The 26,268-nt window shown below is 44.2% G+C and overlaps 1 protein-coding gene across 2 annotated transcripts in view; it reads right to left on the bottom strand.

Moving 5' to 3' along the window:
- APP1 (aminopeptidase P1) overlaps window positions 1-26,268 on the bottom strand; it is an 89,872-nt gene that overhangs the window by 2,754 nt on the left and 60,850 nt on the right. For both annotated transcript variants that reach the window (XM_087373828.1, XM_087373827.1), the window contains exons 13-15: window positions 13,803-13,907; window positions 13,582-13,653; window positions 5,723-5,847 (exon numbers count right to left, since the gene is read on the bottom strand). In XM_087373828.1, the coding sequence (XP_087229954.1) occupies window positions 5,723-5,847; window positions 13,582-13,653; window positions 13,803-13,907 (302 nt within the window). The remainder of the gene's footprint in view (window positions 1-5,722; window positions 5,848-13,581; window positions 13,654-13,802; window positions 13,908-26,268) is intronic.

The following is a 26,268-nucleotide window of genomic DNA, read 5'->3' as shown; positions in this document are numbered from 1 at the left end:
TCCAACTCCCCTCCCCTCCCTTCTCCATGCCACCTTACCCATGTGCCCATCCCTCCCCTTTCCTTTATCTCCCCTCCCCCCCCTCTCTCGTCTTAACTGCAACCACAACCCAAATTTTCAACCCACCCTACTCCATGAAACCCCCCCCCCCCTCTCACTCTCTCTCTCTCTCTCTCTCTCTCAAGTGAATGAAAAGCTCGCAATATTCATGAAAATTGAAAAAAAGCTCATGACAAAAAGCTCACCAAAAAATCACACCCTTTCAGAATCTTGCCTTGCAGATGATGTTGAGTCAGTTGTTACACAGACAACCTTCTTGTCAGCATGGTAGTCGATTGGATAACAAAAGGACGACACCACATACAGGTGCGGTGAGAACGGCAACGATATACATTATATTTCAGATGAATCAGTCAGTATAATAGCCATTGTAACTGCACATCCACTCAGCTGCAGGCTTAGCTCAACTCTGCATTGGGTGGCACTAAGAATAGCCCTCATGAAACACATGTTATTTCATTTAATCATATTTTTACAAAATCATAATTCAGCTTATATTCTTGAACTCTGGAATGAGGTCACACTGAGGGAAAATAAAAATTATAACCAGGGTACATCCATACCTATTTTAAGTGAATCATCCAGCCTGCGCAGATAATCATCCACGCAGCCCCCTCAGGACTACAAGAGACTACCTGCAAGCTTGTGGCATCCCCCCATATGTTGGTCCCATATGGTCACTCTCAACATGCGTTTTAAGAAGGATAGGAAGAAGCTGTGCCAATATTAAAATGCTGGCTATTTGCTCTTTTGATGTGATATTCTCTTTTAAAGGATATCTCAATGGACATTACAGATACACATATCCACACCCCTATGTGCACATGAGCATCCATCTATATAAACACACCCAGACTGTACTTTACACGAAAACTTCACCATGTGAAACTTGCAAGTTCAATAGTACGGAAAACGTATACAGAGGAGAAACTGCACATACTTGGGAGGATGCAAATAGTACTACACAAAACTTGGTCAATATTAGTAAAATCTACCTGAGACTCAATTGCAGCCTCGCACTATCACCTCCTGCATCATCACTCAAATGTTCACCTGCAATCCTAGTCCTGTCATCAACTCTATTCATGGGTTGCACTAAGCATGACTGCAACCCTCAGCATCCCTTGGCCCTCTTTTTGTGCCAAGGATTGTAGAATATCTTCAGCAGGATTAGTAGCATCCCTACATACGTTGGTCTAGCGGACCCATCAAGGTCTTGAGTCTTGACTCAACCTATGATTAACAAGGTCATTGTCAAGTCTACGCCATTATCTATATATATATATGTATATGTATATGTATATATACACATACATACATACATATGTATATATATATATATATAGAGAGAGAGAGAGAGGGCCTCATAATTTTGTAGGCCATTTTATGGGCTCTCCATAGGTGTCCCTCATTCCTTGGTATGTGCCTTGTAGGCCTAGTTACATTCAGTTAGGTCAATTGGTACAGTTAGTACATGTACCACTTAGGACAGTTAGGACACTTAGTGGAGTGCTTGGAGAGGCCTCAAACACTCCATGGGTGTGTAGAAAACCATCAAACCAGCAGAAATGAGAGGTCCAGGGGCTGCCAAACAGCTTGAACAAGCTGCCAATGGCTGTGGGAATGGATCCCTAACCTACTCTGATATCACTGTAGGCTAGGGCAAGCAATGGAAGCTCAAAATGAAGAGAAGACAAAAAACGAGATGCTGTAATTAATTGCTGCAAAATTGAGTGGAGGCTCAAGAGAGAGCCAATATAACAAAACTGTGGGCTAAGTTCCCTAATTGGTGTCACGAAAACTGTGCATTTGACACGTGAAGATCGCATTTTGGAGCATCTACTGCGAAGAGAGCTGCATTTCGAGGCATTTTCGGGAATGTTTGCAACAGGTACACCTTGAGACAACACAGATCAGCATTGGGCTTTTCTTCTTACATGTCAGGATAATCCTGATATTCGTGAGGTTCATGATGCTTGCATTACAGTTTCTGATGTATCTAATGCCTAGTTCTTTGATAGTGGTGCTAGCAAGCACATTACTTCCCGCAGGAAGTTATTCAGCTCACTTGAGCATGCATCTAAGGGGGGGGGGCAGTCACATGTGCCAATAATGCATCATATATAGTGAAAGGCATTGGACGAGTTGCTCTTACTTCTGTTTTTTGTGGTCTAGTCACTCTAGAGAATGTGCTTTATGCTCCAGGCATTCGCAAGAACCTCATCTCTATTTCATCCATAGCTACTTGTGACTATCAGGTTCTTTTTTATGGTGTTCGATGTGTGGTTTATGATGCTACACATGCGTTCACCATGTCTTGACTGGGACATTGACTAGTGGGATATATAGACTTGATGCCTATGACACATGCTTGGATGATGCTGGACTTGCAGATGCAGATCCTTTGCTGTTTATTCTTCTACCATGGCAGATACCCATTTGTGGCATGAGAGGTTTGCACAACTCAACTTTGGGGCTTTGGTGAAGCTACATAAGGATGGTATGGTTGTTGATCTTCCCAATATGCATATTCCTTCAAAGCATGTTTGTGAATCTTGTTTGCTTGGTAAGATGCACCATTCTGCATTTCCCAAGGATAGGAGAGTTGGTGCCTCATGCAAGCTTTATTTGGTTCTTAGCGATATTTGTGCACAAATGTGGGTTGCACCTCTCGGGGGATTCTATTATTTTGTCACATTCATTGATGACTTCACCAGGTATACTTGGTTTTTCGCATTGAAATCCAAATCTAAAGTTTTTGCATGCTTCATGCATTTTATTGCCTTGGTTGAGAATGAGAGGGGGCTGAAAATTGCTCACATCAATACAAACACGGGGGGTGAATATATGTCAAAGGAATTTGCTGATTTTTTTGCCTCACGTGGCATACATCATCAATACACTGTGCCTTACACTCCTCAGCATAATCCCGTGGCTGAGAGACAGAATAGATCAGTCATGGAGATGGCCAGGTGTATGTTGAAAGGCAAGCACTTGCCTTACAAGTTGTGGTTGGATGCCGTTGATTATGAGTGCTAATTACATTTTGAACAGATGTCCCACAAAGGCATTGAAGACCATCACACCTTATGAGGCTCGGACAGGTCATAAGGCCAGGATTTCTCACATGAGGACTTTTGGATGCTTGGCATATGCACGTGTGCCTTCTCAAATATGCACAAAGTTGGATGATAAAGCTGTCAAATGCATTTTTATTGGGTATAGCTCAAAGAGCAAGGGCTATAAGCTCTACCAACCTCGCACGGGCAAGTGTTTTGTCAGTAGGGATGTTGTATTTGATGAATCCTCCTCTATGCCTTCGCTGGACTGTCAAAAACAGCACGTTGTTGATGTATCTGATCTCTTTGACAGCTTGATGCCTTTGTTTCTGTCAAATGCTCATGATGATGTCACATCAGAGGTTGCTCCTCCTACATCTATTGGTCATTTGCAGCCACATGTGCAGAATGATATTCAGAGCCATTTACAGCCTGATATGCCTCAGCTTGATCACGACATTGTGCACATGGCTCTTGACCTCGAGAGAGCTGAAACATAGGAGCCCAAAAAGGTTCCTCATTGGCTCCTGGCATATTAAAAGACAGTAAACAGGATACTCCCCTGCCAGCCCCTACTAGAGCAGCTGTTGTCCGTAAAGAGCATACTAGTTTGATTGCTTGTGCATTGGTTGCTACAGCATGCAATAAAGAGCCGCTATGCCATAAGGATGCCTTTCTAAATGATTGTTGGTTTAGGGCTATTCAAGTTGCTTGGGAGTTATGTGAGTTGCCTTCTGACAAGAATGCTATTAGAACTAAGTGGGTTTATAAGATTCAAAGGAAAGCTGATGGTTCAGTGGACCGTTACAAAGCCCGTCTTGTTGCTAAGGGCTATGCTCAGCAGCAAGGCATTGACTTTGAGGAGACTTTTGCCCCCACTTCTAGGATCACTACTATTAGCATAGTTATTACATTTGCTGCCCACTTTCATTGGGAGGTACATCAGCTTGATATCAAGACAACTTTCCTTCATGGGCATTTGCAAGAAGAGGTCTATGTTTCCCAACCTCCTGGCTTTGAGGTTGAAGGTTCTAAAAGCAAGGTATGCCGCTTAAAGAAAGCCCTATATGGATTGGTATTCCAGGATACATGGTTATTTGCTTACCCTTGGCTTTTAGAACAGCCCTACAGAGGCTACTGTTTACACCAGCAAGAGTGGGACAGATTTGCTGATTTTAGTACTCTATGTGGATGACATGCTTGTGACTAGGATACATGCTGAACTAATTGCCGGTTTTAAGCTTGACTTGCAAAAGACATCTGCTATGTCTGATCTTGTTCTTTTGCATTACTATCAGGGCATTCAATTTGCTAGCAGTGAGGGGGCCCATTTTGATGTCACAATCCAAGTAAATTGGACAGCATATGCAGCGTTTTCAGTTTGAGGATTGCAAGCCAGTATCCACCATTAGGGCCTCGTTTTCACTTCTCTTCTGAGGATCGCAGCGGTGCATGTGATGTCACTATCTATCAACAAGCAGTTGGTTGTTTGATTTATTTATGCCAAGACCCGATCTTCAGTATGTTGTCTCACAGTTGAGCATATATATGCACAGCCCCTCTACGCACCCGTGAAGCATGTCTTCAGGTACCTCAAAGGCACTCAGCATTTGGGCCTCCTTTATGAGGCTGATTCTTACTTGTTATGCATGGAACTGATAGTGATTGAGTTGGCTGTTGGGACACCCATGTGTCACATAGTGGCAACTGTTTCATGCTTGGTACTTCATGCATCTCTTGGTTCAGCAAGAAACTGACTACAGCTGCTACTTCTAGCTGTGAAGCTGAGTACAGAGCAACTTATATAGCTACAGTGGAGTGTGTTTGGCTCCGAAAGTTACTTACAGATCTTCAAGCATGTCACACTACTACCATCATCTTCACTGACAGTTAGAGTGTTTTGATTGTTGCACGGAATCCTGTTTCTATGCTCACACAAAGCATATTGAGGTTCACTATCACTATGTCAAAGGGAGATTATCACCAAGTGATATTCAGTTGTCTTATGTTCCCACTGAAGGCCAATTGGCAGATCTTTTTACGAAGGCTCTACCTTGACCTAAGTTTGAAGCTTTTCGGCAAGCTTTCAGCTTAGTACCTTTTGTGACTTGATATGTTGTACTCTGTACAGTCATAGGTTGCTATATCCCCACAGGATGAACATGTGCAACCATGACATTAGATAACATTAGATATTCAGGTATTCTCAGCCGTGTCCAAGATACTTCAGCCATTTTATGGGCTATCCATAGGTGCCTCTCATTCCTTGGTATGTGCCTAGTTACATGCAGTTAGGTCAGTTGGTACAGTTAGTACATGTATCACTTAGGACAGTTAGGGCACTTAGCCCAGTTAGGGAACTTAGCCCTACGGTTTTGTTATATTGGCTCTCTTGAGCCTCCACTCATTTTTGGAGCAATTCATTACAGCATTTCGTTTTTTGTCTCCTCTCCTTCCTTTTGAGCTTCCATTGCTTGCCCTAGCCTACAAATTCCACAATTACTCTTGCCTATCCACTCTGCTCGGTCACCTTTAGTGTTTGCACATAAATATCAAATATAGACAGACAAGATCTTTTAGTTGAGGGAGATAAGTGTGCGTACCCAAGTTATATGCTCAAAAGCTAGATACCCCTTATCTGCAAAATTATATTCAGTTGATGCTTCTTTGACAATGAGGACGTTTTCCAGCCGAATACCAAAGTTTCCATCTTCATAATATCCTGGTTCTGATCACAAATACAACAAATTAGATAGGAATGCCCGCTAAAATAAATAATAAACAAATAAACAGATTGTGCGTGTGTGTGTGTGTTCATTCCACAAATATATACTTTTTCCAATTTTCATTCCTTCCAGATGTCACTCGCACAATCTTTCTATGATTGTCTATGTTTTCCTCAGATAGATTACTCTGTTTACTTGTCTTACAATGAAATCTTTTGATATTGTAATCGCTGTGTGTGTGTGTGTGTGTGGTGTGTGTAGGTGAGGTTTTGAGATGGAGCTCGCTACTCCATCATCATCACCTGCTTTTCTTGGACTTGCTGCAGTTCCATCTCAGCCACAGTCCGTTTCCGTTGTAGATATTTCGTTACAGCCACAGTCCGTTTCTGTTGTGGAATTTTTGTTACAGCCACCATTGCAGCCGTCGCCTGTACATACTTCCTTGTTTTCTCTTTTACCCTCTGCTGGAACTTCGACTTCTTCCATTTTCCCTGCCCTGCCATTTCCCTCGCCCTCTGTTGGAACATCCCCCATACCCATTTCCTCTGCTGGAACATCTGCTGGCATAGCTTCACCCTCCCTTCACTTTCAGATTCTCCTTCCCCGCTGCAGGCTTCCCCTTTTCTATCAGACCCACAGTCCCCTTTTAAATTTTGGCTTCACCTTTGAAAGGCTTTGGAAAAAAAAAGAGAGCAATTCACTACTCGACCTCCGCTCAGCCTGATAAGACGATCAAATATGATTTTTCGAGTTGTCCCTCTTCGTCTCTGCAGTTGGGGCTTCTTCGACGTCTCTGTGAGGAATCGGTGTTGGAAGCTAAGGATTCATCCTCGTTGGCATCTAGATTTCTTCCTCCTGAGCCCCTCCATAGTAGTATTTTTCAGGCGCAGCGAGTGTGCATCTACTTCATGGGGAGAATAATGAACGTGTCTATGTTGAAAGCCTGGTCCACTGCAGCAGTTGGTAATGATAAAATTGAATCTTTTGTCTTTCTAGGCAAGGGTTTTTACTATGCTCATTGCACTGCTGTGGACACAGTGTATCAGTTGGTTAATGTGGCAGGGGTAAATGGTGCTGGTTATTTTGCTTATGCTATGCCTTGGGATCCTTTATTTGACCAAGCCAAAAATCTCATGAGTTTTTGTCTTGTCTGGGTCACTTTGAAGGCTTTGCCGATACCTCTTCTCCCACATATTTCCTCCCTTGCAGCCCTTTTAGGGAGAGTCTTGGATCTTCCCAAGCGGGATTTCTTGGTCATAAGTAGGGACATCCGAATTTGCATTCTGTGGGAGAGCAACCTATACCCTCATGTTTGGATATTGATTATGGCTTGGCGCATCCATTTCGCATTCCTTTACATTTTGCATCCTTTCCGAATGCGTGTTACAAGTGCAGGCAAATTGGTCACTTTGCTCGGAGTTGCCCCTCACCCTCACGTCAATCTCATGTTGTGAAGAGCATTTTAGCTTTTCCTCATGCTTCTACTCCTCTCCAGTCTAATAAGTTAGAGCAAGAAAAGCTTAAAAAAGTATGGAGATGAGTGCAATCTCATGGCAAAGCTTCAGACATAGCGCCTTCTTTGGTTCTTTTGGTATGCTTTGACTCTCAGGCAGCCTCTCCGGTTATTGAGTCGCTGAGTCACAGTCTATTGAGCTACAAGTAGATCTATCCTTCAGATATAGTTGTTGATAGTAATGAGGAGCAGCCTATGGAGTTGAGAGAAAAAGATATGCAGGTGGATCTCTCTTCTTCTGATATAGTTGATGATAATACACTGGATCACACTCTGGATTTGAGAGTGCAAGATACTCAGGATGCTTCTCCTCCCCCAAAAAGTACTTTTATAATTGAGGATATGCATCCTATGTTGCAACAGGTTTTTGATTTAGTGACTAAATGGTTTTGTCTTCCTGCTTATGTCAAGAAGAATCACAAAGGTCAAAAGAAGTTGCATTTTATTGATGGCACTACTACTTCACTCAATGCTTTTTTGTTACAACAAGGGATCACTTTGGAGGATATTGTCTTTATGCCGCCACCTAGAGGCGTGTAAATCCATATTTTCCTCCTTTTGTTTTTTTGGAGTTTTTTTGGTTATCTGCATTCCCTAGTAAATTGTAAACTTTTTTCACTTTTCTAGTTTTCACCTAGCCTCCTGGGTTTTCCCAAGAGCCTACTTGTAATCTTTTTACTTTGTACTTCATGGTGGGTTTTCACCTCTTCTGAGGTTTCGCACAGATAAATATAAGATTTCACTATTTAAAAAAATGTGTGTGTGGTGCTGTGAGGGAGCAGGTCACTGCCTTCCTCCTTCCTCCTAGTCTACTGCTGGTCAGGCGGCGGCCTCAGGCCGCCCCCTCTCTGGGGCTTCTCTGCCCCTACGTAGACCTTTCCAAGCCCTCATGTGGCCTTTTCTAGGTCTCAATTTCTGCCATTCTTGCTCGTGAGCCTGTAACTACCTTCCGAGGTCATTTTGGGGTCTTCCAGGGCATTTTCGGGTTGTATGCAGGTCTCTTGCAGCCGCTGTAGGTTTTGCCACTTGCTGCTCTCTGACCTCTTCTCGTTTCGCGTGCTGTTTGGGAGTTTTCCTCTTTGCCTTTGTGTGGTTACTGAAGACGCCTGTCAATAGTTTCATTTTGCCTTCCCTTTCTGCAGCGTTACCCCTCTTACCCTCCGATTTTCATCTCTGCCCATATTCTCCTTTTTGTGGGGGGGTTTTGCTGTTTCTCCTCTTTTTCCAACCTCTTACCTCAGAAATTATCCCGAGTTTCTGATAGTCCTTTTATGGCATGTTTATTGCTGGGGTTTTTGTTCATATTCGCTGTCCATAGTTGTCCATATACTTTACCTTGGTTTGTAAAAACAAGAAGCTGATGTAGGCTTTGGGTCAGGACAACCCTGTCTACATCTCTCAAGAGGCACAGTTGGTGTTTGATGTTATGCATGAAGGTTTTGAAGACACACGTAGGGATTGGAAAGATGCTCCTCCCACTGTTGGAATTATGGTGGAGGTTAATGAAATAGTTGACCCAGTACATGAATGTGCCAAGCATGCTATCATTATCTTCTTCTCAAGTCGTATGCCTATTTCAGCTGATGAGGGCAACTGGTTGACGAGGACTTTGTAGCATAGTGCCTAGAGGTGGCATTTCTGGACACCTGAAATGGTTTGCAAATTTCATATCAACATTCGATTGCTTTGAGCTTTGGTCACCCCTAAGCGATCTAAAGCAAGAAGAGGTTCAATCTGCAAATCAGTGGAGGATTCATACCACTTATGCAACTTTTTCAATAGCTCGTCGTTGTGATCCTCATTCATGAGCTTCACAGTGGAGCACAAGATGTGGACTGCATTGGAGGAGGAATTGCCTCGCTACTGCTCATAACAGCCTGGATATGCATAGAGTTGAGGGAGGTTGCGACCTAATCTTTCAGAAAAAATTTGGAAGGATACATGGTGCTTCATTACACAAATCTTTTACCATCGTGAAGACTGGCCCCTAAGTAGGTGTAGGACTGCACAATCTCCACATGCTCTCCTTGGTAGGTGAAGCTATGTCGATGAAGTATTGGCCGCGAGGTGTTAAAAATCATAACCTTGGTTTTGCCAAGGTTAACAGTGAAGTCTCTCTCTCTACAGAACACCTCTAGGGCATCTAGATGTATCTGAAAACCTACTGCTGAGGAGGATTGGAGAACTATATCCTCCACATACAATAGTATATGTATCATGAGATCAGCCAGCCGTGATCCTTGCCTCCCAGGCGGTCAATGGACATCGTGATCTCATCGATATAGAGCCCAGATAGCGTATGTGAAAGCGGGCATCCCTGTTCCACTCTTATCATGCTCTCCACCCAATATGGCATGCCTCCATGGGCAACGTACTCTCCCTCTCACTGACTCACAGTGAATCATCACCCCCCAAATCATGGCATTTGGAATCTACATCTCTTGAAGTCGCATGGTCATGCTAGATCATGGGACTGTGCCAGATGCCTTCCGAGTCTACAAAAGAGGCATAGACTTTCTGAGATCTCGATCTCGCCTCCTCAATCACTACTCTCAAACTGAAGATATGGCAAAACCAGCCTTTCCTCGGAAACCAGCCTGTCCCAATGCTCGCTTCCCGTGTGTCTCTGTGTAGCTCTCTCTCTAGTACCAACCCATAAACCTTGGCCAGTATATGACCAATCATGAGAGTGCGGTGGTTTCCAATATCCATGGGATCTTCTTCTTTTTGTATCGGCACAATGGTAGCGATACTCCAAGCAGGAGGGAAGCCATGACATATAGCATGGCTGAAAATCTTTGCTAGGATCAGGGCTAGGAACTCCTGTCCATGATGCGAACTGCTCAGCCCGAAGTCCCTCATGGTCTTGGGCTCTCCGGTTGTGGAGCCGGCGTATATGCAGCCTGCACGTTTTGTGCAGTGAATAGGATACAAGTGGTGGGTTAGGGGACGGTAGACATATCGGGTGATGCCTAATCCGGGACGTTGATAAGGAAAAAAGAGGAAAAACAACCAGGAATCATGTACTTCTCCACGTCAGATAGTTGAGACTTCATAGGGATCAACTGCAATGTGGGCTCGTAGATGATGAGCTTATGAACCAAGTTCCAGAGCAGATATCCAGAGCACACAAATAACAAGTTAATCTCCCACACAATCTAACTAGAACACACACATAGGAACACAGACTCTTTGAAAGAGGGGAAAGAAGGCTTTGACTTTTTGTAGCTCTGTGTCAACCAAGAGTTCACACACACTCGTTCTTTGTACAACAGATCAACCACACATGATGTATCTACAACACCTCCTTCCAGCAACTTGTATATGATAAACAGCTCGTACTTATGCTTCTCGTACGGAATCCTCATGCACAAAGGACCCCCAAGAATGCTAATCTATCGGGTCATCCCCTCCACCTATAGATTCCTAAAACCTCAACGATTAAAGTCCCTATCATGACTTTCGTTCAGTCGCTATTGCATTTGCACACAAGCTGTACGTCATACTCAGAATTGTAAGCAGCCACATCACGAGTGCTTCCAGCAGCGACAACTCCCACTCTATCTTCTGTTCCAGCTAAGCTCCCCCACGCAGCCTGCACACTTGTGCGTGATTAAAGGTAACAAACCCACAGCCCAAAAAAATAAGCAACCCGCACTTCATGTCAATCAGCCCATTAGCTCTCCGCTCAGCTAATCGTCAGCCCTGTGTTATTTCTTTTCAGATCATCACACCCCCTTGACAGCCCCTACACAGCCCAATCGCTCTTTCAGATTGTCACAGCCCTCTACACCCTGACGCACTGCTCTTGTACAATGATTTGGAGCCCGTCAACCATCCGTTCATCGATCAGCAGATTCTCCTCTCTCCTTCCCCGCTCCCTCCCCTCCATCTCCATCTCTCTTTCTTCATCAACGTTTTCCAGCACTCTCCAGTAGCCGCCATCCCACGTATCAGCCCACTCTTCAGCCAGAGCATCCCCTTTTCTTGATCACGTAGCCACCTTGCATGCATACATTCCCTTCTAGATTTTCCAGCCACGTCATCACGTAGAATTTACCACTCTTCCATTAAAAAATGCAAATACCCCCAAGGCACATTAAATGCACATTTTGGACCTTTAGTCACACAATTCCCACACATTAGCATGCACATTAAAGCTTGCAAGCACCCCGGTACACCCACATGAAAAGCCCCTTGACATGGACACCAGAACACATCAAATTCCTGTAACATGCAAGTGCACATTGACTCAGGAAAATATTAAAAAAACCCTTCATGACTTGACTTTACATGACCCCAAAAACATTTCACTTGACCACACACTGGACACCCTTGCTTTGAAAGTCTGGTACAACCACATTGCAATTTCATCATTTCCCATGAAGTCCCTGCAAAACATACTTTATTGTCTCAAAAAAACTATACATCAGTCCATCATGCTTGTGAAAGAAAAATCCACAAATGCCAAAAGCCCACACCTACCCTAGATGTGTACTACTATGTGCCTACCCACAGCTATATACAGTGCTCAAAAACTTGATACAGGTTTTGTCCTATCAACGTCATAAAGGGACGTCGCATAGGTGGGCCATACATCTAGGCCTGTGATGGGAATAGGCGGCTTCCCCTCGGATAAGAGTACCCATGCAAAGGTGGGATCACCTCCTCGAAAAGATCGAATCACCTTATCCATTCTATGTGAGAGGAACGCCCGTCTCTAACGTCGTGAAACCCGCTATGCCTCAGACCTCGTCAAGTGTCCCAAAGCCTGCTCCCGTATGAGGTGAGATCTTGTCTCCCGGCACTCATCGTCACACATAAAACATAAGTCCAAGATCTACACATAACTACTACACCACAAATGCCAAATAACAACATAATAGCCTAAAGAATTAGACATAAGTTCAATACAATACTATTGATTTCTAACGTCTGACTTTTATAGACCTGATGTTTGCAAATGGCCAAAGCTTTTCAAAATCTATCATTCTAATAGAAAGAGTTACAATGTAAAAGTCTTGGTGCCCGAGCATATTCATTGGCATGACTTCAAGCATAGGATGCCTGTCAAGGGGCGTGACACAGCATGTCGTTCAAACAAAGTGGAAGAGCTAGACAAGGACTTCTTTGAGGACTACCCTGACATCCATTGTGCATCAGCATTAGCATTAACATTTCCTCCTGTTGCCAAAATGCCCACCATTAGGATCCTCAATCGGTTGGTAGTGGCACAAAATTCTTCTTCTAGATAGGAAGATTGGTAGTGCCATACCAAACATGAGATTGCACATGCTACTGTATTCTCTGTCAGTTTCTGCACTTGGCCACGAGTCCCTCATCGACAGGAACCCCAAAAAGTTCTGCAGCATGTAATTTAGTATGCAGTGCTCACATTTAGGAAATGTGATGACAATGTTCTTGTTTCTTTGTGTAATACTTGCATAGTTTGTGGAGTAAGAAAAGACCAACAATTACTCTCTCATCCAGCGAATTGGAGACATGATAGCAAACAAAACCACTTGCGGTTGATGTGATTGATGAGTAAGCCTGCAATTCACAGAACAAGGCCACTCCCATATACTGTTCATAGTCAAGTACTACTACCATTGCCTGTAATCCATCTCTAGGCATGTGACATTGTCTTTATGCATGAGATAAGCAACAAATAACAAGGGGTCTAGGGAAGTGATGTGTTTGCATTGTTCTTGCTTCGGACAATGTATTTCAATTGTTGCCCTAAAATTTTAAATATGACTTGTAAATTGTCGCCAACATGTAACATTCTAAATTTTATCATCTTGTGCCACATGTATCTGCCTTGTAGCAATGCTTTGGGTATTTTAGTCATTCTTCCATCCTTCCATTTCCCCTCAAATTAAAAGCACCCTATTCTGAAGACATGTGTCCTCCCACAGCAACATTTTCATTCCCTATGTTGATAACCTATCACTGTAAATGACAAGGATAAATGATGTGTGTTTAATATTAGTTCTCATCTGATACCCAACTCTATCTCATGTAAAACTTGGCCCAAACTCTTACAATACCATACCCAAATCAGTCCACCCTTCAATTTTCTTCCATGAAGAGAAAAGAGGACTACGACAAGTGGGAAATTAAGAGCTTCCTTACCGGAAAAGTGAGACAAAAAGTCATGAGCTTTCTTATCATTGGAAATTCTGGACAAAAGACAGCATAGGCCAGAGTTCAGAAAAATAACCATCAGTGACTGTCATTGAAGCCTGAAGAGCAACATTTCGAGCCTGTGGTCTGAAGCTGATCAAATGTGGGCCTGAATCACGTATTTATAAAACATAAATTGATCAAAACAACATGGACTCAGCATCGAGCATTTGTTAGATAGTAAACACATTGTAAAACGTTATACGCACAGTTCCAATAAAATTGAACCGTAACTCAGGATTGAAAAGTTAAGCCTACCCTCATGAACATTAAGGTATGAACCAACTCCATGACCTGTCCCATGACGGTAGTCCAAGCCACTTTGCCATAATGGCACTCTTGCAAGAATATCAAGTGCATGCCCTATTCAAACAGAGTAACAAAAAAAAAGCACATCAAATTTGCATAAGACTTACTTCTTTAGCAACTCTGTTGAAAGAAAGCTTAGGTTTAACATCCCTTCCATTCTAGTGTTCCGATTAAAACAACATGTTTGAGTAAGACCCAACATGTATTCAAGAAGTTGCAGATCTAAATTTCTCATCATGACACAGGTTTTGAATCACTGTCTATATGTTACCTTGATCGCATTCAGAAAAAGTACCCAAATTCAGCAAGACAAGGATTCTTATTATACTTAAACTTCCACACCTACAATTAGTTTGTCTTCGTGATTACGTAGTAGAGATGGTATCTGTAGCTAGTACTATATATATATATATATATATATATATATATATATATATATATATACCTTTGTAAGACTAGAATATGTCCAATCGTACAAATTTAGATTTTTTGTTGTTCTAAAGACCAAAAATCTATGCAGAAAATAAAAGAGAAAACGAAAAGAGAAGAAAAAATAGAGGTAAACAAAAACTTCAATGAAAAACAAAAGGAAGACATACTTAGCAAGCAAAGCAACACTTATGTCGTCATCAGTGCCCAAGCATAAGCAGCTATCCTCGGTTTCACTACAAATTGTGCTGCTTGGAAGCACATAGACAACATGTGGCCAGACTTTGCAAGGTAGCCATGTTATGACACTAGAGTGTCCCACAGTGGCACTGTTCATGCTTGGATCTTCATGCATCTCATGGTTTAGCAAGAAGCACTTCCAGTTGTGAAGCTGAGTATAGGGCATCTTTCACAGATACAGCAGAGTGTGTCTAGTTCCGCAAGTTGCTAGCAGATCTTGACATCAGCCAGCCAACTTCTACTACCATTTACATTGACAGCCATAGTGCTTTGGCAGTTGCTTGCAACCCAGTGTTTACCTAGTGCTTACTAAAATACGTCCAAAAAAAACCCCAAAAAAAACAAAAGAGAAAGAAAACAAGAAATAAAGAAGAAAGGAAGAAGGTGACTAAACAAAAATAAAGAAGCATTTGAAGACAGGTGACCATTAAGAACCAAGACAATGATGCCTCATCTTTATAAACAGAATTCACTCAACACAGCTACTACGTAACTCTCCAGCAACAGACATCACTATGGATAAGCTGTAATTTTCGAACAGCTTTAACTGATCCATCCTTCTTAAAAGGAGATCTGTGCATTTTACCAAGAATGCACCCTTCACAGGCATGTGGAGGAGGTGTTTCAAGAGGAGGCAATGCATCAACCATGGCATGTTTTTGAAGCGTCATCAAGCTGCCATAATGCATGTGTCCATATCTCGCGTGCCATAACTCCGCATTGTGCATAGCCGTAGTAGGAGTGGAAACTGCAAGAGCATGTGCTGGTCTTTTCTCATACATGTCAAGCTGAAAAAGACCACGCAACAAAGTGCGAGACAATCTCAAGGCATAGTCATGCTCTCTATCATGGATTGCACACTTGTCATCTTCAAAAATGACGTGAAATCCAGCTCTGTTAAGAGTGGACACTGAAAGTAGATTTTTTGTGATACTAGGCACATACAAGACATCAGAAATTTTGAATGTTGAGCCATCAATGGCTGTAAGTTCAACTTCTCTTGTACCACGAACTGAATAGGAGGAGTTGTTGGCACATGTGACCTTTTTACCAACGGGTGGTGGATGCAGAGATGTGAAGAGACACTTCCTGGAAGTGAAATGCTTTGAGGCACTGTTGTCAAAATACCATGTATTATGTGTCTCATTGACACTGAAAGTTGATGCATCCTTGGAAGAATCATAACTGCATGTCAGAAAAGCATAAGTGTCATCATTACAAGTGGCTGTACTATCCCGAGCAGCCAACTGAGAGTCTGAAATGCAAGACAAGAAGGCATAGTCGTGCTCCACAAAGTTGGCTGTAGCTTGCTCATTGTCAGATGCATGAGGAGCTGAATCTGAGACAGCCATACCGGAGCTGTTTTTCTTTTCTTTTGCAAGCCTTTTCTTGCATTCTCCGATGTAGTGACCTGGCTTTTCGCAGTAATGACATATTCCCTTCTTCTTGGGCTTACCTGCATCACCCTTAGCCTTTTGAGAAGGCTGTCCTGAACCACTGGAAGGCTGATTTGCTGAAGTCTTTGCCTGTCCCTTTACTTTAGGCTTGAATTTTGAGAGCATGGCATGTTCACCTGCTCATGAAGCCATGTTTTTCCTGGTCTGCTCTTCCTGCAGCAGAAGTCCTATCAACTCGTGAAAAGTGAGAGGATTTGCACCCCCCCTCAACGACAAATTCAGCGAGGTATGAAAGCTGAGATAAGACTCAGGAAGAGAATTCAGAGTAGTGGTAATCATCTCTAAATCAAGAATGATCTCATCAATATTCAACAACTGCTCTCGTAAATCGTGTAGCTTTGTGAGGTGCACTGACATGGAGTCACCCTCTTCCATATGTGTATGAGACAATTCTCTTTTAAAAAAAGACACCCTAGCCTCATTCTGAGCTGCACACATGCTCTCCAAAATATCCCATGCTGCCTTTGAGGTCTTACACGACCGGATATGCGGAATGATGAATCTTTTCATTGAAAGAGAAATACACGACAAAGCTAAAGCATCACGTGAATCCCATCTCTTCTGCTCTGGAGTGGTAGGTATAACTGCACCAATAACTTGTGCTGCAGCTGTACCCTGTGCACGACCTCTGCCTCCTCCTTGTTGAGGAGGGGTATTAGGTGCCACATTTGCTGGCCGGAACTCATCCCCACTTACATTGTCCCATAAATTACGAGAAATCAGAATATTGCGTACCATAAAACTCCAGAGGGAGTAGTTGGTACCATCCAGCTTATCCTCTTGTGAGAGACCACTGAAACCGAAATCATTCTGATTTTGCTGGGCCATGTTTGAGAAAGAAAATACAGCAAATGCAAATCTGAATTCCCTTGCTGGGAATGGAGTGCACAAATCCAAAAAAAACACAGCCAAACACTGGCTAAAAATGCAACTTAAATCTCTGTAATGTCTCTGTCAGAAATCTGCCAGAGCATTCAATCTCTCCCAAAACCTGCCAAGAGTGCTTCAAAACACTCACAGAAAGGTAGTGTGAACTGAAATCTATCAAATTGCTCTCCGAACACAAAAGCCCCAATTTGTGGCTTGAAATTGCAACAAAAAAGGAGCAAATTTACTAAAAGTCCCAAATCTGCAATTTCTGAACAAAAGCCCCAAATTTGTTGTTGAAATTGAGCCAAATTTCACCCAAAAAGCTAATCTCCTGCAAAAGCCCCGATTTCTTGGCCAATTTGCAATCTGCCTGCAATACTTGTCCAATCCACAAAATGCAAAGTGCAAACTCCACCTGCAAAGTGGCTCTTGCAAAGAATCCTCTGCTAAAGAAGGCCCTGCAAAGAAAACGATTGGTGCAGAGCTGCAAATGTACGGGTGCTTGTTCGTACAATGTATGAACAACCGTACATACTGTGCGACAAGCAGCGCCTAGCGATGTACGGAGGACTGATAGGCAATTGTATAGCTGTACGTTGACGCCTATTGTACGGATGGCGATTGAAGCTGGTACGGTATCTGCGACTGGACTGTACGGTCGTACGGAGATTGTACGGCGCCACACGGACGGGATGTACGGACGAACTGCAGGTGTACGGTTGGTGACGCAGGTGCAGTACATGCTGTACGAAATCAGGTGCAGGAGCTGTACGGATTGTACGGCAAACCGTACAGTTGTACGGGCGACGAGCTGGTACATCAGCAATGGCGATGGGGCTGTACGGAAGGCAGCGCATGTACAGTACTGAACTGTACGGAATCAGTCCGTACGAATTGCATGGATGGTGAACAGATGGAGCTTGCGAGCTGGAGCTGGAGGCAGGAAGCAAAGAGCAAGGTCAACCTGCTCTGATACCAAATGTGAGAATGGGAGAGAGAGAGCAAAGGTGAGAACAAGAGCAGGAGAGTGTGAGAGCTGAAAACGTAGTTGCAATGAGATGAGAGTGTTACAATTGAATGGAGTGATGGGTTTTGTCTAAGTGACAAAACCTTATCACTTCACTAACCATAGCTAGTGAACTAACTGTGGTTAGGGGGAAAAACCTCTAAGTGAGGGAAAAGTGCCCCTAACCTACTTATTACATTACATTGGTCACTGCTAAATTATAGCAATAATTCTAACATTCAACTCTATTAGCCAAAATTGCCAAAACCAATTCTGTAAAAGGGAAAGGCAAAGCATCCAAGCAGGAGGGTGAGGCTTCTACCTGCTCATTAAAGACTCTACAGTGAACATAGAACCAAGAGTAAATGCTATCCATTCATTGAATAGAGAGTAGGCATATTCATTGTAGAGTATGGACAGAGAATAAAGAAATTTCCCCCCCATGTACAACGCCTTATAGGATGAACATGGCTGAAATAGAAGAGTTGAAAAGAAATGAGAGATTGATGATCTATAGTTTCTAATGATTATTAAGCTCTTCAACGCAAAATCATATATAGCCAAGGTCTACCTAGTTTAATAACACATTTGGGATGAGAGAATTTCTTTTGAATACTGACTAGTTTGTTGAGAATATGTTTCAACTTATTCAGCAGGTTACTATAAAGAGATTTCAGCAGCTAGGTATTCAGAAGAGGATTCTGAGCATGAAGAGATACATATATCTACTCACTTGAGATACTGCATACTGAATATCGGGCCATGTAAGTAGATGAGGCATCCAACAGCCTGGCTATAAAGTGTGACATCCACTGATTCAAAAAAAAAAGAAAAAAGTAGATGAGGCATCCAACAGCCTGGCTGTAAAGTGTGACATCCACTGATTCACCTGCATCATACATAGTAAGCTTCAGCCCCAGCTCCATGGGAGTGGCTATAGGCTTACAATCATGCATGTTGAACCTATCCAAGAGTTTCTGCACATACTTGGATTGAGACATAACGATGCCACGCTTGTCTTGTATAAACTGGATCCCCAAATAAAAATTTAACATGCCCAAATCAGTCATGTCAAATTCAGCTTTCAACTCAGCTTTGAAATCTGCAATTATATCCTCATTTGACCCTGTGAGCAGCAAGCAGCATGTCATCTACATAAAATTTTGCTACTTTTTGCTATTTTGTACTAGTATAGCATTTTAGTACTCGGTAAGGGCCTTAATGAGCCCTTTGGCCTAGCCCACAGTGGTCTGTATGAGTTACTTGATTCCATACTTTGTCTCATAGGTTCCATAGGCCTGCAAGGCCTCCTGTAGACATTAATATATCTTTCTTTCTTTCGTTCTTTCTCTCTCTCACTCAGCAAGGGCCTTAGTGAGCCCTTTGCTTTAGCCCATGGCGGCCTCCTGTAGACATTAATATATCTTTCTTTCTTTCGTTCTTTCTCTCTCTCACTCAGCAAGGGCCTTAGTGAGCCCTTTGCTTTAGCCCATGGCGGCTTGGACAAGCTATCTTGCTGATTGTACTTTGTCTCATAGGCCTGTCTTGAACACATTAATACACCTCTGTGTGTGTGTGTGTGTGTGTGTGCATGGAGAGTTTCTCACATGAGAACATCCACATAAATGTGTCGCCCTATTGTTTTACATCTCCTGACTCTTTCAGTCATGGCTGCACAACAATCCAACTGAAAGCACCCTCTACATCAAGAAGGATGGGGGGGATATTTTAGTCATCATTCTTTATGTAGATGACTTACTGCTCACAGGGTCAAATAAAGATAATATTGCAGATTTTAAAGCTGAATTGCATACCACTTTTGACATGTCAGATTTGGGGCTGCTACACTTTTATTTGGGGATCCAGTTCACTCAAGAGCAAAGTGGCATCGATATGTCTCAATCCAAGTATGTGCAAAAACTCTTGGACAAATTCAACATGCAGGATTGTAAGCCCATAGCTACTCCCATGAAGCCGGGGCTAAAGCTTACAATGCATGAAGCAGGTGAATCATTTGATGTCACACTCTACAGTCAGGCTGTTGGATGCCTCATTTATCTCTGCAATACACGACCTGACATTCAGTTTGCGGTTTCTCAGGTGAGCAGATATATGCACAGCCCAAAGACTATGCATTGGCAGGCTGTAAAACGCATCTTCTGTTATTTGCAAGGTACCAAGTCTTTTGGCTTGATGTTTCCCAGCGGGGGTGACTTGCAGATGCATGCCTACAGTGACTCAGATTGGGCTGGAGATTATGACACTAGGCAGTCCACAAGTGGCAATTGTTTCTTTCTGGGGAAAGCTTGTATTTCTTGGTTGAGCAAGAAACAATCTACAGTGGCTACCTCTTCATGTAAAGCTGAGTACAGGGCAGCTTTCACAGCGACAGTTGAATGTGTTTGGCTGCGTCGTTTATTTGCTGATCTTCATCTTTCACTGGAGGGTCCTTCTCCAATTCTCACTGATAGTCAGAGTGCTATTGCATGGCAAAGAATCCTGTGTTTCATGCTCGCACGAAGCACATTGAGGTTCACTATCACTACGTCAGAGAGAAGTTGCATGCAGGAGAGATCAGCATGATCTATGTGTCAACACATGACAATGTTGCAGACATTTTCACCAAAGCACTTCCACGTGAAAAGTTTGAGGCATTTCACAGTGCCCTGAACTTATCTCCTTGTGGTGATCGATCATTTCCTTGTACATGACATTGGCACTGCAGGGGGTTAGAATTATTGCTATAATTTAGTAGTGACCAATGTAATGTAATAAGTAGGTTAGGGGCACTTTTCCCTCACTTAGCGGTTTTTCCCCCTAACCACAGTTAGTTCACTAACTATGGTTAGTGAAGTGATAAGGTTTTGTCACTTAGACAAAACCCATCACTCCATTCAGTTGTAACACTCTCATCTCATTGCAACTACATTTTCAGCTCTCACACTCTCCTGCTCTTGTTCTCACCTTTGCTCTCTCTCTCCCATTCTCACAATGAATGCCCTGGCTTATGTTTCTTACATCCGAAACATTTACCCTCCTTAATTAGCTTTTTCTTCTCATCGTCAGTGGAAGAAAATGGTATCCATCCAGGACGTGATTGGTTGTTTTTGTACAATAGCTTTCTCCTTTCCTTTGTTGAAGGGTTTAAGAGGATTCAATTTCCTCTCATCAATCTCAGCCAATTTAGTGAGGTCTTTTAAGGTGGTTGGATTGAACATTTCAACCTCATACCTCACTTTCGAGGTTAGGGCTGCTAAATACTTCTTCCTTCTATCATCCTCGCTCTTCTCAGATAACTCTAAAAAGAGTTCCCAGAACCTAGCTGTAAATTCAGCATTACTCTCGTTATCGAATTGCATGAACCTTTCCCAGTGGAAGGTTAATTCTTCTTCATGCCTTGGAGGTCCGAGGCATGAAAGTGGCCTTAAGCATCTACAAATTTGGAACATTGAAGAATAGGCTCTTTTCTGGTTTGTAATAAGGACCACCACATCAAAGCATCCTTCTGTAGATGCAGTGTGGCAAGAGCAAGTTTCTCATGATCGGTCTTATCTTGATGGGCAAAATATAGCTCAAAATGGCAAATCCAATTGAGGATTTTATCCGCCTCTCTTGCTCCATCATACTTTGGGAATTCAATCCTCTCTCGGGGTTGGAATTTAGCTCTCTTTGAGGGGGTACTTAAATCGTCATTCCCAAAATTCAGCACTCTCTTGGTCCCTAATTTTGTCATAATGGATTGTTCAATCATATGACTAAGCTAAGAAACCAGCTTATCAAGGGGAGACTCCTCTCTCCCTCTTGCAGTTATAATCCATGTGTACGGGATTTTGAGTTAAAGGCGTAAACTCAATGCCTTGCTCTTGGATGAACTCGTTTCTCCCTTCATTTCTGAAGAAAAACTCCCTATCAAGAGATTCTTGAAGGAGAGATGAAGGTAATTCTATACGTGGGTTATCATACTCAATATGTGTGTAACTCTCATCTACATTATCCTCTTTAGGAGGAGGTAATGGTGTTCTCTCCCTATCTCCTTCTGGTAGGGAGGAAAACGGACAAGTTCATTATTAAATATCCCTTCTCCTTCCATTCTTTCCTTTTAGTAATACAAGAGAGAAAATGACTTGCTGTAATTTCAGAAAAGAGGTTTATTTTACATCAAAAGTCAAGTGTTGTAGAGTTGGTGGTACTTATCCGACTCCCACTTCGCTTGTGTCGAAAAACCCACTTCAAATGACCTCTTCTTCCTTCTCTTTTAGCCTTTCTTCCTTGTTTTTATACTGTAAACTGGTACACTCCATTTGGGCTACTTGTTTTGAGCGGGTTGGTGCTCTCGATACCGTTATAGGGGGTACTTGGTGGGTGGATCACCCCCTTAAAAGCTTGTTCCGATCCGACTTCCCATTGGGGAGAACGGGGGGTTCTCTTTTCCTTACGGTTTAAGGGTTTTAAGGGTCTATTCATCCAAAGACCAAAAAAATCAGAGAAAGCCCTTCCCTCAGGAGTTCCAAATTCAAGCCTTCCTCCAAATTCCAAAGCCTGTTGGCCATGTTTTCCCTGCATTTAGCAGGCCAAAATTTGAAGTCTCGCGGCCCTGTTTTCCTGCGTTCAGCAGCCCTCTGTCTTCGCGCGCAGGTTCCAGCCAAGGGCCTTTTTCACGCAAAGTTCTTCAGGGTTCCGTGCAATGGTTTCACACACACTGCCTTCCGCCTGGTTCTCCGCACACGTGCCTTTCCGCGGCACTCTCCCACTATGCCTTCCGTTTGGTCTCCTCTGTACGCCACCTTCTCGTATGGCTCCCTTCCACGTTGGCTGCTGTCTCGCACGCTTGCGCCCTCTCTCGTGCTCGCTTCTTCTCCTTCTCTTTTCATCCCGGTAGTGGATCATCGAAGCTCTGATACCAAATCTAAAGAACCAGCCTTCTCAAGAATGCAAATGTGTGCAATGCATGCGGAATTTGAATGCCGATTGGCCCTCCAATGGGGAAGAGCGCCCTCGTGAGAGTACTTTTTTCTATTTCGACCTACATGCAAGGTGTGTGAGAGATGGCGGATAAATGCAAGGTGAATAGAGAATGCTACGTGAGGGTCACAATGAAAGGGCGATACCCTTTCATTAATATCCCTTGAGATCACTCAAGTTCCATCTTCCCATTTACACCTACCCTTATCCTATGACCCATGCATCTACCATTCAATGCACCTTAATGCACCCTTCCCTTCCTATTGCCCCTAGGACCTAGACACGTGTGTGCACATTTTTATTAGTAGAATAAGTATCACATGTCCAAATTTGATGCCATCTGAAGCAGTGGCTCTAGCTCAACTAGTCCTATCTACTCAGATGATCCACTGCCATAACAAATCGGTTGGTGTCCATATATACATGTTACACCATTGGTGATATATATATAATAATGTTTTAATGTCTACTAATCACGAATTAGTGACTTCTCTTGTCATGACATCTCTAGCTTGGTCTGTCGGTGCTGCTCCCTAGCTCATTTCCTTTTCCTTTTTGTGGCAGAGGCATTGGGCTGCTACTTGCGATCGCAAGTAGCGGGCCTCAGAGGGTTGAGACTCCCAATCAGACAGGAAGAGGAGCTGCTAGACTCAGAGTTTGCAGATGACACACCCTTGTATGTAGAGGGCACCACAGCGAGCTTGAGAGAGTCAAGGGAGCCTTGGCTATCTCCTGCAAGGCCTCGGGCGCACGGCTCAATTGGACAAAATCCATTGGTTTCTTCACATGCTCTAAGGAGACACACGAGATTCGAGAATGGAGGAGTGCCTTTGGATTCCGAGGGGCCACACAACAAGATACCTTGGATGCCAAGTGGGTTTTGATATTACGGCAAAGCAGTAGATTGCCTCGGTCCTCGAGAGTGTTTGGCGCAAGCTTCTCTACTGGAGCTCGGCCAAACTCTCCGTAGCCGTGCCTTAGTGGTAAACCAGATTCTTCTTACCACAGCCTGGTACATTGCCTCATGCCGGTGTTTTCACATAGGGTGCATTGGACAGCTCCGACGTTTGGTTCGAAATTTCTTCTAGGCACGTTCGGACGACACGAGGAATACTAGAGCTCGGTCGCTTGGCAGACGGTGATCATGTCGCAGGCATTGGGAGGCTTGGGCATCATAGATCCAAAGATGCAGAGCACAGCCCTCTTGGACATGTTGGTTGTGCACGGCCAAACCCTTGGCACAGAGTCCTCGAAGCTCCTCTTGTAGCGAGGGCTTCTCAGAAACACCCCATGCGCAAATGGATCTTCTCAGAGGCCCTCCTTATGGGAAAGGGTTCCCCCATGATGAGGAGCCTCCATAGGGTCTAGCAGAGATTAGCAGGGGGCCTCATCCAGGATCAGCCCCGTTGCAAAGAAGAGTTCGAGCGCCAGCCCCTCATCTGGCATCCGGAGATCAAGGATCAAGATGGACGTATGCTCAAATAGCGGACTCACATTGGATGGGCACAGTGGAACAGTGGCCCGGCTTGTTCCTTTGGTAGATGGAGCAGATTACCCATGGAGGCAGAGGCGAGGCTTGGAGCCATAGTGCATATGCGAGGGACAATGCAGCGTATGAGGGAGATTGACCTAGCCATCCCCGAGTCTTAGCAGGAGGGACTCCACGTGTGAATGGACAGCAGATGGTTAGGTCAGTTTTCTCAAATTGGGGTCCCCCTAAGGATCATGATTCAGCGAGGCAGCACACAACCTTGCTTCTTACGCAGCCTTGCTTCTTCCGTGTAGGGCCTAGCAGCCTACTCCAGGCACTCACTGAGAGAGACCGAGAGATGGACGGGAGTCTCGATGGGATTCATTGGCAGATGATCAGAGTGGTGGACCAATATGGGAAGGAGTGGCATATTGATCCTCCTAGCATCCCAGAGCAGGATGTCCCAAGATGGCGCCTCTAGCTTTGGGAAGGTACAACCCTGAGGGAGGTCTAGTGGGATCCAGGAGAGTGGTTCTGACCCTCCAGGATCGGCCTTGCCGACGAGCAGGTGGACGAGGTGCCCTGCTTTTCGTACACCACTCGGATTGGCAGGAGGATTTAGATGGACTCTTCGACTTGGACACCTTCGAGGGAGAGGCATTGGGTAGCCCAGAAGGTGCCCCAGGAGGTGCGTTCCATATTTTGGACGCGTCTCTAGTCCAGTTTGCGACCGAGGAAGATCTCCTACTTCTTTTGGCTGTCCGCCCATGGAGGGTTGCCCATAGGCCTGTGGTTGGAGCAGATGCGGGTGGAGGGACAGTGTCACTGCTACTCTTCTAGTTTGTTGGAGACGATCTCGTACTACCTCTGGAGCCGTCGTCGCAGCGCAATGAGGATCTAGATGGGAGCCCTCAAGATCATGACCCGCATGCAAAGCCTTCAGAGGGACTACACCTAGGAGATGGTGGCTTGGTTGATTGAGGGAGGACATGCGTTCCAGAGTGCTGACGTCTCTCCAACTTACCGGATACAGGGTTAGAGCATTCAAAGGATAGAGCTCCATGAGGCGGTCCCTCCTGATAGCCCAGATCCTCATTCTCCTCCGGAGAATAGCGTGTGGGAAGTAGTAGCCAGTATCACAACATGGAACATCTGGGTTGCTCATTGTAGTCTGGTGATGGGTGAGCATCTGGTTCCACCCTCCGCTACCTTGGTCACCATCTGGCAAGATATCATCTACACCCTCCGCTTCACCTGGGAGGATATCATCTACACCTTGCGCTCCACCTGGGAGCGCCGGACCCCAAGCTCTAGGACGACTGTCGCGAGGCACGCTCGTTTCTGAAAGGCTTGGCTTGCAGGAGTTTTCTACATATTCACTCCACAAGGGATTCGCTGGTTGTATAGTCCTCCCACCTAGCTATTAGCCTAGAGGACCTCTTGCAGGACCAGGAGATCCAGAAGGTCATAGTGGGGATTTGGGAGCAATCAGAGATGACACCGGGCGAGGGTTGGGCCTCGTGGGTGGCCGATACGATCCAGAGGAGCTACATGCTCACGCCCTTAGGCGAAGGAGGATGCTTCACGATCGTGAGTGGGATTTGAGGAGGGACCTCACCTCCATAGAGCGGCTCAAGGAGCAGGACCCAGGTTCTCAGTGGCTTAGAGACAGGCTCGAGAGCGCTTGCCTTGAACTTCAGGACAAGGAGATTCGATGGGTACAACAGGGGGACAGGATGACGAAGCAGTTCTTCCAGACCACTAGGCCCCGCTCCGCAGGCACACAACTGCAGCGTCTCCAGGATCCGCAGGGCATCATGCACACTGACCCGCTGGAGATATTAGACCTGACCACAGGTTTTTATAGCGAACTTTTTCAAACGGCGAGGATGACTCCTACTGGTATTATCACGTTCTGGCAGTAGTCTTGCAGGATTTATGCAGCAGGCTAGAGGATCCTTTCACGGATGAGGAGCTCTA

Source organism: Dipteris shenzhenensis, chromosome 4 (genome assembly GCF_047967505.1).
Source record: "Dipteris shenzhenensis isolate YYH24624 ecotype China chromosome 4, Dip_SZ_1.0, whole genome shotgun sequence".
Classification (NCBI taxonomy): domain Eukaryota; kingdom Viridiplantae; phylum Streptophyta; class Polypodiopsida; order Gleicheniales; family Dipteridaceae; genus Dipteris; species Dipteris shenzhenensis.
Note: the sequence above shows the minus strand (reverse complement) of the source record. Positions and strands in the feature narration are given on the sequence as shown.